At 38.3% G+C, this 12,608-nt stretch overlaps 1 protein-coding gene across 3 annotated transcripts in view; it reads right to left on the reverse strand.

Moving 5' to 3' along the window:
- Positions 1–12,608, reverse strand: part of LOC137256114 (formin-like protein) — a 111,581-nt gene that overhangs the window by 35,884 nt on the left and 63,089 nt on the right. For all 3 annotated transcript variants that reach the window (XM_067793817.1, XM_067793815.1, XM_067793816.1), the window contains exons 4-6: positions 9,551–9,637; positions 8,197–8,253; positions 2,127–2,147 (exon numbers count right to left, since the gene is read on the reverse strand). In XM_067793817.1, coding sequence (XP_067649918.1) covers positions 2,127–2,147; positions 8,197–8,253; positions 9,551–9,637 — 165 coding nt within the window. The remainder of the gene's footprint in view (positions 1–2,126; positions 2,148–8,196; positions 8,254–9,550; positions 9,638–12,608) is intronic.

Below are 12,608 nucleotides of genomic sequence, written 5' to 3' on the forward strand. Positions count from 1 at the left end.
ACTCGCATATTTTTTAAACCTGATAGGCATGAAAATACTCACTTCTAATCCACAAAAATCTACCACATTTAGTAACCATGCCTTTGCCCAGCAAAATGTGAAATACAAATATGAATCCAGCAACCGCAGCTGTAGTAACAGTCTGCAGAACGTTCAATATTGATTCCTGCAGCCAGTGTATAAACAACATGGAAATTTCAATGAATACTTGATTATATTTCACTCTAGGAACTAAGAGTTTCTTCTGAGAATGGTCTGTTCCTCTTCCTCTTTCACAACAGGATCAGATGCCTTGATACAACACAGATTATTGCTCTGATAGGCATAGGCAAAAGTCAGCAGAAAATAGATGATTAAATAGCAGTCAAATATTTCCCTTGAGAAGGATGTACCAAAACAGAAATTACTCAATTTCAGATACAATTTAGAATCGAAATATTCATAGATTCATTGACTATCAGTGAAGCTCTCTGAGTAAATTTTGTCAACACCTGAACAACTTGTCACGATTTCTCTGCATCAGTGCAGATACAGCAGGACAAAAGCAGATACTGTCATGATAGGGTGTAGTGAGTGAGTGAATGAGTTTAGTTTGATGCTGCACTCAGCAATGTTACAGCTATATGGTGGCGGTCTGTAAATAATTGAGTCTGGACCAGACAATGTAGTGACGACAGAATGAGCATCAATCTGCACAATTGGGAACTGATGACGTGTCTACCAAGTCAGTGAGCCAAACCACCTGATCCTGTTAGTTGCCTCTTACGACAAGCATAGATGCCTTTTATGGCATTTGAACATTATAGGATGTGGTAGTGGTACCTGGATTTTGAAAAGCCATGGGTAAGAAAAGGGAGTTATGTCTCTTTAAAAAATATTCCATCAATCTTCAGTGTGATGTCCCTTTAACAGGATCTTAAACAAAATAAAAATGACCCTTGTACACAATGAAATAAAGCCAACGCTTGCTCTACCATTTAATCAGCCAAACCACATTCACTTATTGCTCCAAAACATACTGGGATCAAATCATAGCCATTGTTGTATGAAACCAAATTCTTAATCTTGATGATATGGATGCTGTGTCATTATGCAATGAAGTGAAATGGATGGTGGGTTATTGATGCTATGCTCATAGGTTATCAGGCCACATATGAATAAAATCAAATTTCTTTCAATGAATGTTGAAAAATATGTTCATGCAAACACACAGACACACTATTTGAAATCTCACAAAACCACCAAGGCAGTCCATATTGAATGAACTCTGCCATCTGTAGGCTCCTGGAGTTAATGATATACTGAAGGACGATGAACTGTAAACACCAACCATGCATTCATAGAACAACCAAACTGTGGTACACCAACACAAAACAGATGATGACACAACACGTAAAGACAGCAGGGTGACACAACATGTAAAGACAGCAAAGTGACAAGTATTACGACATTAAGATGACACAACAGTTAAAAATATCAAGATGACAACACGTAATGATTAAGATGACAACATGAAATGATATCAAGATGACACAACACACAGTTATCACTATCAAGATGTAATGACTGCAGAACCTCCTTTCACAAAGTACTAAGGTGACTGTAAGTCACTAAAGTAACCTTAGTGCAGTGTCAAAGAATGGGAGTTAAGGTTAAACTTAGTAAAGGATGCTAAGTCCCTGGGCACCTTACCTAAGCTGAAACTTAATTCCCATTCTTTAACATTACACTAAGGTTACCTTAGTGACTTACTATCACCTTAGTGCTTTGTGAAAGGGGATCATGGTCAGTAAGTTGGGATCAGTGCTGCCAAAACAGTAATTCAGTTATATCCTGGCATGTCAGTTAGAGTCAACAGAAAGCTCAAAGTGATACATGTATCACTTTCAAGGAAAACCATCTGCCATACCAATGGTGCTGACAAACCCGACATACATTCAGACAGCAATGGTATTCAAACCAATGACCTTCAACTTCTGGAATGACCAAGGGATGCAACTCTGTACAGCAGATCACAATTAGCGACTATTCACTGATACTAAGATGGCACAATGACACTAAGATAATAGGAAATGTAATAAATACTGACAACATGAAGAGATATGTGCAAGATCCTGTGTACTCACTAGATATGGAGGCACAGGAATCTATATGGGCAGCAAATAAATAGAAATAGAAGCATTAAAAGCAAGAAGATAAGATATATGATGGAAATCATACATCAGAAACATGATCTTAAAGACAATAAGAGAGTTGAAATTTCAAACTGAAACAACTTGAAAACTGATTGTTGTTCAATGCTGCAGTCAGCTAATGACTATGGGATGTAAATACTTGAGCATGGACCAGACAATGCAGTGGTTGATATTGCGAGCATTGATCCTGAGGTATGATGATGCACAATCAACCAAGGCTTCCGGGGGCTTAAACTAACTCAGAACCCAGACAGGGTTTGAAAACGGTACAAGATATACTGAACAACAAAAGAAAAGCAATTTACAAAAAAATGAAATCACATTTAAGTAAGCGTTCATGTTCATGTCTTCTATTAAAAACCTGACAAAAAGCCAGATTTGCATTTCTTTAGCTGTTCAGTATGCTTTACCTTTTAATCTGGATTACACTACTAGGCTCTTTCATGAATTAATTATTCATCACAACAGTTAATAATGAAAATACTGTTAGTATCTTCGACTACATTAAATCAATTTTAAGAAAATTTGGAGCAAGTACTACAGAAGCAATATTCTACTTATTCAATAAATAGCAGAAAAATGTGTTAAAGTTTCTAAGAAAGCATCACACTTTAATTCAATCAGCCATTTGTCAATCTGCCATTCAAAGAATCTTGAGCAGAAAGATGTGCAGTTGCACATGGTTTTAATAAGGGATCATGAGATACTAAGTGTTAGGGACAACAAAGCAACAGAGTTATCTCCCCTACATTAGTCTGTAACATTAACCTTGAACCAAGGGAGACAATGCAGTCATTTCCACCAAATATCTGAGTGTCATGGTGGTGAGGATTGCTTGACATGAAGATTCAACAGCTGGTGAGACAATCATGACTCTTCCATGTCATTCAATACTGAATAATCTGATGAAAATTCTGCTTACTTAAAAGATTGGGTTCTTGAGTTAGCTTACCAAAAACAATACAAATCATTGATGGCAAAATAAAATCAGCCTTTCACATCATAACAGTAATGTTACTTTTTGTTAAAACAAGGTGGTCTTTGAATTTTGCCAATGTATTAGCATCTATGTCACAGCAGTGAGTGAGCGAGTTTTCTGTTAAGCCACTTTTAGCAACATTCTAGTAGTATCACTTCGTGCTACACCAGAAAGGGGCCTCACACGTTGCATCCATGTGGGGAATCCAACCTGGATCTTTGACTTGACAATCAAACACTTAAACCACTGTGCTACCCCGAGGCAGAAAGATTTGAATGGGTTATGTCACATTCAGCAATGTTTCAGCTATTGCCAAGGTGGTAGGACTGGACCAGACAATCTAATGAATTATATTGTGAACAACAATCCAATTTTGGTATCACGACATGCAATCACAGATGTCATCGAGCCTTACTGCCCAATCCATCAAGTGATCCCATACAAGTAGTGCAAGTTACAGTGAAGTATTTCCAAAACCAAAAAATCTTCCTCAAACACATCCCACATGGGCTGCAGTGAGGTGAATGAACATCATTCCACTTGAGCACAGGTCAATCTATTTGCAGTCTGACCTTGGCACAAGTGGTGAAACAGGCAATAAGCACTTGACACCAAGGCCACATGACTTTGCCACACAATGAGGCTGACCTCTCCACCTACTAATAGCCACTGACATCTCTAACTGACAGGAGCTGTTCGCAGCTGTAACTGTTATGTTAAACCATTACCCAGAACTACAGCCATTCCATTAAAAGACCAGTAACTCGCCTAACTGATTATATTCAAAATCCATTTCAATGTAAAGACAGATGGAACATGGATTGGATACATCCTTATGTTGAACTACTAATCAGTGTCTTTTTTTGTCTCTTAAAGCCAGATGTGAAGTTGGTCTGCCATCTTAGCAATAGCAATAGTCCAGAAATATCATGGTGTGGGAGACCATAAATGGGTGTCACACATTGTACCCATGTGGGAAATCAAAGCCGGGTCTTCAGTCTGACACTTTATCCACTCGGCTATCCAATGGCCCCTCTTCACTTGGAGACACATGATACACATGTTGAATTTTAGGTTTTTGATTTACCCATTGACTATATAGATATAGGTTTAATTAAGCAAGAAACTTGGGATGTGTAGTGTCCTTACCCTAGTCAAATATGTTTGTTTACAATTTTGGAGGAAAAATGGGACATATCATGTACCAGATTGGTATATTACCATTAGTACAAAATATTCGGATCAGGAAACAAAAAATAGGGATCACATATGATACACTTTTCAAAAAATGAGTAGGTAAAAAAAATGATTGCAACCCCAAACAACCCCCTTTTCCTCAGGTTACATCTCTACCCAAACATCTCACTAACAGTATGACACTCAACAATAACAATTTTTCTAATGAAGTTGTTCAGTCCACACTAAATGACCCCATTTTACACAACTGTATCAGATGATTATAAACTGGCACCTAAAATAATTTGATACATTCATAGTTACAATCCTTAAAGCTGACAAAGCCTTTGACTAAATGTTCTCAAATTGCCTGCAATTTCTCACAGAAGGACAATGGCCATATTGAAGGAGTGTTGTACAGACATACTGGGTGTGTTACTTTATGACAATCACAAAAAATTCCTGTTACACTCCCTGTTGCCCAAAGTATAGTATGTGTCAGACCACTACACAGCACATGAATGAAAACATAAGGAAACACTTCCAGTTTGGCTATTTTAAAATCTGCATATAGACTCGGTGAGGTTGGATGGATGCAAAGATTAGTTGGTGTCCTTTTTGAAGTGAGTGAGTGAGTTAGCTATGCATGTCGCACTCAGCAATGTTCCAGCTATATGGCGGCGGTCTGTAAATAATCGATTCTGGACCAGACAATCCAGAGATCAACAGCTTGGGCATCATCTCCACAACTGTCATATAATGACAAGTGTCAATCAAGTCAGCCAGTCTGACCACCCAGGGTCACCTCTTACAACAAGCATGGATTACTGAAGATCAATTCTAACCTCAGGTTCCTTATTGTAGAATGTGTAAGTAAATCTGAAGTAAACACAGACAAAATACACAAGGTAGAATTTACCTCATCACAAATGCAAAAATATCATTTCTTCAACACTTGTTGGTTGCTTAAAGCGCACTCAGCAATATTCCCGCTATATAGTGCCAATCCTTAAATAATCGGACTGGACCTGACAATTTAGTGATCAAAGGTATACCTCTACAAAGAAATATATCACTCCAAGGCTTTCTAAAAAGCTGCTTATGTAAGGTGTTCTTTTGTTGTTTATTTGATCAAAGTTCATAACACTGATCATATTGGACAAATAATAAATACATGTTTTAAATACATTAAATATCAATCAAATCTACATGCATAAATACCTCTATAAATATATCTTACAACAAAGTTTGTGAAAGATTTGTCACAATATAGCCATTATATAGAAAAGAATAACAGATAAGACATTCATGTAACCATGGAACTAAATGACATCATCTGGCAAAAAACTTTCACAAATATAGAGGAATAACTGATAAAACATTCATGTAACCATGGGAACCATTTTAATGACATAATGTCCCAAATAAGTTTGAAAATAGTTTTACAGAAAACAAAACATTTCACAGACGAAGTTGTTCTTGTTTTGTCCTGTTTAGCATGACATAATAAACAAGGACGTTTTGGGGTTTTTTTTAACACAATACCACAGTCATGTATACAGTCCTCTTCATGGAACTCAGACAGCATTATAGAAAACCATGGAACAAAATGATAGAGAAAATAAAAAGATTAGAAGACCCCAGAAAAATATTTCTATATATCTAAAGACAGAAATCAATTTCGCAATGTGTCACTTCGGCAGCATGACTGCCATGTTTCATTTGATGCCGATTGCACCATTCACCTCTGGTAGACTTAGTGGAGAGAAACATATTAAATGATTACACCAATATTGTGAGAATGACAACATGGAGTGCTAACTCCCAGAATGCATCAGTGCACAGGTCACATGACCAAGTTCACAACACGGCAGTAAGGCCAATATGGAGTCTCCTGGCTAGAACAAAGAAGATCACTACACAAAAATAAGCAACAAAAAAATTCAAGCTTTCCTCAGGCTACGGAAACAGGTGAAACACAATGGAGGATATATTTGCTGTTATGCTGTATCACTCTGTCGGAAGGTGTGAGTGTCATGCTTGCATGCCTGGGGAATGCATGGCAGCTCACGGAGGAGGGACACAGTCTACTCTTGTGGAGGGGAGTGGGGCTTAAAAACTGACTGAAGAGGGAAGGGTCGGTCTACTCTTGGAGAGAGTTCTGGGTGTCAAGAGCAAGAACGTATTTTCCTTATCATCAAGGAGTTAACATCTTACGCAAATCAAATGACTTGTTCTCCTGATGCATCTTGGCCATTTCGCCACCACACAGATACCTGATTACAAGTTGTGTTTATCTTAAGCTGTTGATAGTTTGAATTTAAAAAGTTGAAAACCAGCAATTCAAAATGGATGCCACTGGTCTGCACCAGAAACCCTTTAACCTATATGCCCAAGCTGGTATCTGGCATTTTCAAATTTTCGTTCAAGTTTGTGGCTGGATTAAAGTGATGTGACAAAACTTAAAGAAATGCAACAGTACTCAAGCTAAATATATATACATCTGTCTATACCGGCACTGAGTAAAGAATCCAGTTTAGACAATGTGACGGAATTGTAGAGCTGATGATGAATGTACAAGTCATGGATGGGACTGAGATTTTATGGCAGTGTTGACAACTTGCCGGATTGGACAGGTGCTGGTTTTGACAGCTTCCACTGTATACAATATACACTTGGCTCAAATCAGAGACTGAGACACTGTGGCTAAACTCACTCAATCTTATTGCTGAATCTTATCATAATTTTTGTTTACAAGTTTTAACATTCACTTCATTTGTTTGATGACTTTGATGAATGCTTATTCAAACTTCATTGAAGTTATTAACATCATATTGTGAACCATGCTTCTTCTGTGAGTTCATTGGTCTTTTTCCATGTTATTTCTAATCTCAATTTGTCATAATAAATAAAACACATGATCTTAACGTAGTTTCATGGAATACAGTACTGATAAAGTTACTGGCATGTACAGGGCTACAGGTAATCTGGATACCCGGGATTGGTGGGTAATGAGTTCAACCTGGGTGCCCATCTCAGTACCCTGACCTGGTATGATCATGTGTCTAACAGATTAAACAATGTAATGTGTTATTCTGTTATGATGAAAAACTGGAATTTTAGCCTCTGAACTGAGCAATATATCACCATTTCTTACAAATTTCATTTCAGGGATTAACATAACGGGTATCCGGATAGGGTAAGGTAATACGGGGTGGGGTACCTAGGTAGAAAATTTGGACCCATTCCAGCCTTAGGGATGTACCTATTCCTGTCTCATAGGTCACAATGTCCTCATCTGCACAGATGCAGAAGAGACATGTACCATGACTAACATGACAATCAACAGCCTAAATCTGCAACATAACAGCTGCCTGGCTGGCATTATGTTTTCCTTTGTTTCACAGACTCTCCTCATCAATTTCATTAATCAAAGCAAATGCAATCAATTCCTGTTTTCCTGGATACCAAAGCGTTCTTTGAGGAACAGACTTTTCAAAAATACTTGACAAGCATTCACTATTTCTAAACGATGAAAACAACCTTGCGTAAAAAGCTAATGCATATTTTGGTTAATGTTTCGCATCAGAATCTGCATAGTGGGGTCGTAACTGGAGATGGAGGGTGGGAAGTAGGGGGAGCGGGGAGAAGAAAGACAGTTCCAGGGATGGGCGGGATAGAACTCTACCTGGATGGGGCAGGGTAGGAGGACTTTGGCTGGTGTCAGAGAGACTTGGACAGGACCTGAATGGGCATATCCATCCGTGAGCCACCATTCTTCCCTACACTGAAAGCCATGTAAATATACGGATGATCGAGATTGCGATGTAACAACTTATCACGTACACTTTCTGTACACTGAGGGAACGTTACCATGGTGTGGAGAGCGATACACATTCGCTGCTGAAAAGGACAAGGGACAAACACATTTAGTCATGTAGTAGCGCAAAGGTCATGTGTACACGCAAGTCGTGGAAAAACTGGGCGTGGTCAAGTTGAGTTACAGCAGTGCAGTAACTGTCACAACAGCGCTAGCAGTAGCACGAGACTACTATACTTCCCAATGCAGTGCTGTAACCTGGCAACACGTGACATGTTGGCTATCTATCACTAAACTTACATGCATTTGGGTACTGAGTACCATGAGACTTTTGTAAACTAGGCAAAATATTCCATGTCTCAGTATTCAAAATATGAATTTATACAACAATCATGCATTAACCATTTTCATCTGGACTCTGAGACAAATGTCCCGGAACTAGAAACCTAGGATATCAATCATTACTGCAAATGGCAGCATCATATATTTCTTCATTTGATATTTTTTGCTGGATTTCAAAATATTTGACTCAATAATCTATATTCTTCTGAACATGTGCATCAACAGTTCAACTGTTGTATATAAGGAATGGCCATGGAATATACATGTTCGTCATTACATGTCAGAATGAGCTGATACCTATCACTGGAGCTGAAAATAACAGGGTTAAGCTGCAAGGAATTTTTGCTGTTGGAACAACCACAGCCTAAGCACACTGCCCAGCAATTCAAAAGCATACGGTACAGTGAAGAGTCTGAGATGTTTTGCTGGAAGTAGACTCTGATTTATCAATCACACCACTGGTGCATTTTTTCACCTAAAATCGTTAAACTGACAGAAAACATTATTTCACATTAACTCAAAAGATAATAAATTTTGACCAAAGAAATCTTTCCAGTCATTATTAGCCTGCATTTTCATGCATTGTGAACATCTACCTTTATATAAAAAAAGTAAAATTTGGATCAGGAAACACCCTAAAGAAGCATCACAATATTCCAAGAAAATAATCTTCGTATCAGAAATGGACATAATTTTCTTCACAAAGAACCTAAGTTTCCCATGATCTAATTAATACAGTCTGTGTGAGATGAACAAGTCATACATCTGCAGATCGCTGAGAGCAACATTTGCAATTAATCACATCCTAAACAACAAAAAAAATGTCTCTGAAAATACATATCCGGCATTACTAATTGCAAGGATGGAAATGTGCCCTATGAATGGGAGACTATATACTAAGGACTTGACATACAATATGTAAAATGGGCTAAAACAAATACTGACAAGTTGAGACACTGACATTAGCTGCTGCTGCTGCTGCTGCTGCTACATCAAGATGTAAAATGACAAGGAAGCATGAAGGTCAAGGTAACTTACTCTGGAGCTACGTGTGGCTCGTGGATCAAGGTATGTCCGTAGTTTGTCCAGGTAGACATGTGGTGGGTCCTTTGCATGAACTCTCTCCTGGAACCAAAATTTGAAATTGTTAACATAATACAAGTTGAATCGAATTCATAGCATGACAATCATTTTAATTGTAGATGACAGAATAATTCAGTGATTATGCTAAGTTCCATGAACAGATCAAGCAGTCTGGGGGAGAAAAGTCAGGGTTCAGGGGTCCTGCACAAAATACCCACACAACGCAGCTATATAGCTTTTGACTAAAAGAAGTCAAAAGAAAATGAACAACAACATAGCAAGATCAACTTGATTTCTGGTTTTACAGATCCGCCAGTTGTATTTCTTTCAAGAAAAAGAAGAAGAAGAAAAAATATAAATAAATTTTCCCTGCTTGAAAAATAAATTCCTATTTTAAGACTTGGGAGCGAGACTTCAACTATGCAAGACAGATTGTCGGACACTAAATCACCAGTCTCTGTTCTCAGAAACTTTAAACTGAATTATGTTACAATATTTGTGTTAGAAATCAGTCTTCAAAGCATCTCAAGTAGTGTGAACTTGAAAAATAATGCCTTTGAACAAATCATATGGTGCTGACTTTGACTGGTGATTTTACAATTTTCACCTCCTGTCTTTAGGTTTTCTGAGGACAAAAGTTCGTAAAAAAAGATATGATATTGGTCAAATACTAAACTTATGTTTATAACAAACACAAAGCAACCCCTCAGTTTCATAAACTGCAGTCAGCTGAACACATTTCGATTAATTGTACAGTATCAGGTGTAGTAAATCACTCTTTAATGTTTGATACAATGGTTTATACAGCTGCACTACGGGCTATCGACAACAGTTCAAGTATGTTTTTCTTGTCTGAACACAGTTACGCTTTGCTCCCATGAATGTGAAACTAAGCTATAATTACATATCATCAATTATTTACTTTCTTTAAGTTAGTTCAAGGTCATGTGATTCAAACCTATACATTGTGTTGCATCTCACTAATGATACCAGCTTCATTCTAATTTGGCCACTCAGCAATTTGCAAGACAAAGGCTCTGGAAAAACCAAACATTAAAAAACATTTTGTTCTTGAAAAACAATCATGAACTGAAGGTTTACATACAGTCATATCTGTGTATACTTCAGTACAGTTGGAGGCAGCCCAGACAATATTTACATGCAATATTTGAAAATTCATTTCACAAAAAATGTCATCACGATTTGTTTGTCCCTACTATGTCATGTGCTCCATGTTAATTATGCTTGAAAAAACCTCAAGAAAAGCAAGACTATACTTCATTTTCTACCCTGGAGCTTATAATCTTGGAGTCAAGTTTTCTACAAGACGTCTAGACATGTTGCTTACCTTTTCAACATATTACGTTCTGATATATTATCAAATTCAAACATGCACAAGGAGGCTCTCACCCAACCAAATTGTTTTCACCTATTTCAAACACTTCCTGCATAATTGTCTTATGATGCTTTTAACAATGTATTCCCATACTACTTTTCGCACAAGGGGGATCCATCATTTTGATGCTCCTAAAATGGATATTGTGGACAATGCTCCAAGGACACAATGATGGTTGTAACATGTTGTACAGACCAAAAAGCAAATATGAATCCTATAAAGCTCAAGCAAGTCTAGAATAGGTAGTAAGTCTAGATAAAGACAACTTCTGACAATGAAGAAAGTCTCTAGGTTCCTTTTGATTGTATTTGTAATTTTAATTGAACAACATTTAGTTTCTGTAAAATATGTTCATTTCAGAAATTAGCCGATAGCAGCTAATGATGACAATATATTCTCCAAGGATGTAAGGAGACTGGCTGCTGAAGGCTGCATATTGAATCCCACCCTTGAGCATCCTATAGCTGGCTGTAAGTAAACAGTGGTAACTTGGAAGGCAACCCTGCCTATATTCAGCCCTCTCCCCTGAGGCCAAGGCTGCTCCCAGCCTGCTGGACAGTCTGTGAGCTATATATACACACAGATGTGTCTGTGCTGTGAACAACATCTACATCATCACTTCCTGAACATCTGCTGGCACAGCAGAGGTATTGGGTTTGAAGGAACCTGTAGTGGGCTACCTGAGTACTGCTGAGGACTATGGTAAGATTGTGTGGATGGGTACACCTGGGGTGGAGGGTATGCAGCTGGACATGGTGGTTAAGTTGTGACAACTGCTGGGGCAAGGGTTAACCAGAGGAGTTTATGGGTTAACTGGTGGATTGGGGTGGAACCAACTGGTAGGGTTGAGTGGATATCTGGTGAGGGTAAGGGATCAACTAGTGGGGTTGAACTAGAACTCTACTGTAAAATTGAGGGGTATGCAGCTGTACATAAAGGTCAAGATGCATGAGTGACAACTGCTGGGACGAAGGTTAATGGGAGGAGGTTAGGGGTTAACAGGAGGAGGTTAGGGGTTAACTGGAGAGATTGATGCTATGATTGAGAGGTCAACTGGTGGGGTAGAGGGTATACTGTCAGACCCTGGGATACGCAGCTGGAACAAAAGAGTCAAACTGCCTGAGTGACAACTGCCTGGGTAAGGGTTAACTAGTTCAGTTAGCTGTTAACTGGTGGGATTGAAGGGTCAACTGTTGAGGTTGATGGATAGGCTGGTGGGCAGTGGTAAAACAGTACATTCTTACCCTACCTGGAATGGTAGGTATTCAGTTCGATCTGTTTCAGTTTGGCATATGAGATATGATCTTTTTGCAGATAACTGACAAGCGCCAAACCTTAATTTTTTTAGTAACACAGGGAAAAAACCCATAATTTTGTTTTTTAGGAATGAACAAAACTTCCATTTTAGTATTAACAAATCAAAAACCAAAATAGTGAATTTTTGGATTGCATTGAGGTACAGGCAATCCAAAGACAAAATACTGCAGTTCTCCTAAAACCGTAGTACTGCTTAGTAGCCTGTTTCACACCTACTGGTAGGGTTGTTACATCGTCTGCTTGGGTTGAGAAATCAGTTGATAGGGTTAGCGATGTCAACTGTTGGTCTTGAGAGGTTGC

Source organism: Haliotis asinina, chromosome 11, assembly GCF_037392515.1.
Source record: "Haliotis asinina isolate JCU_RB_2024 chromosome 11, JCU_Hal_asi_v2, whole genome shotgun sequence".
Classification (NCBI taxonomy): domain Eukaryota; kingdom Metazoa; phylum Mollusca; class Gastropoda; order Lepetellida; family Haliotidae; genus Haliotis; species Haliotis asinina.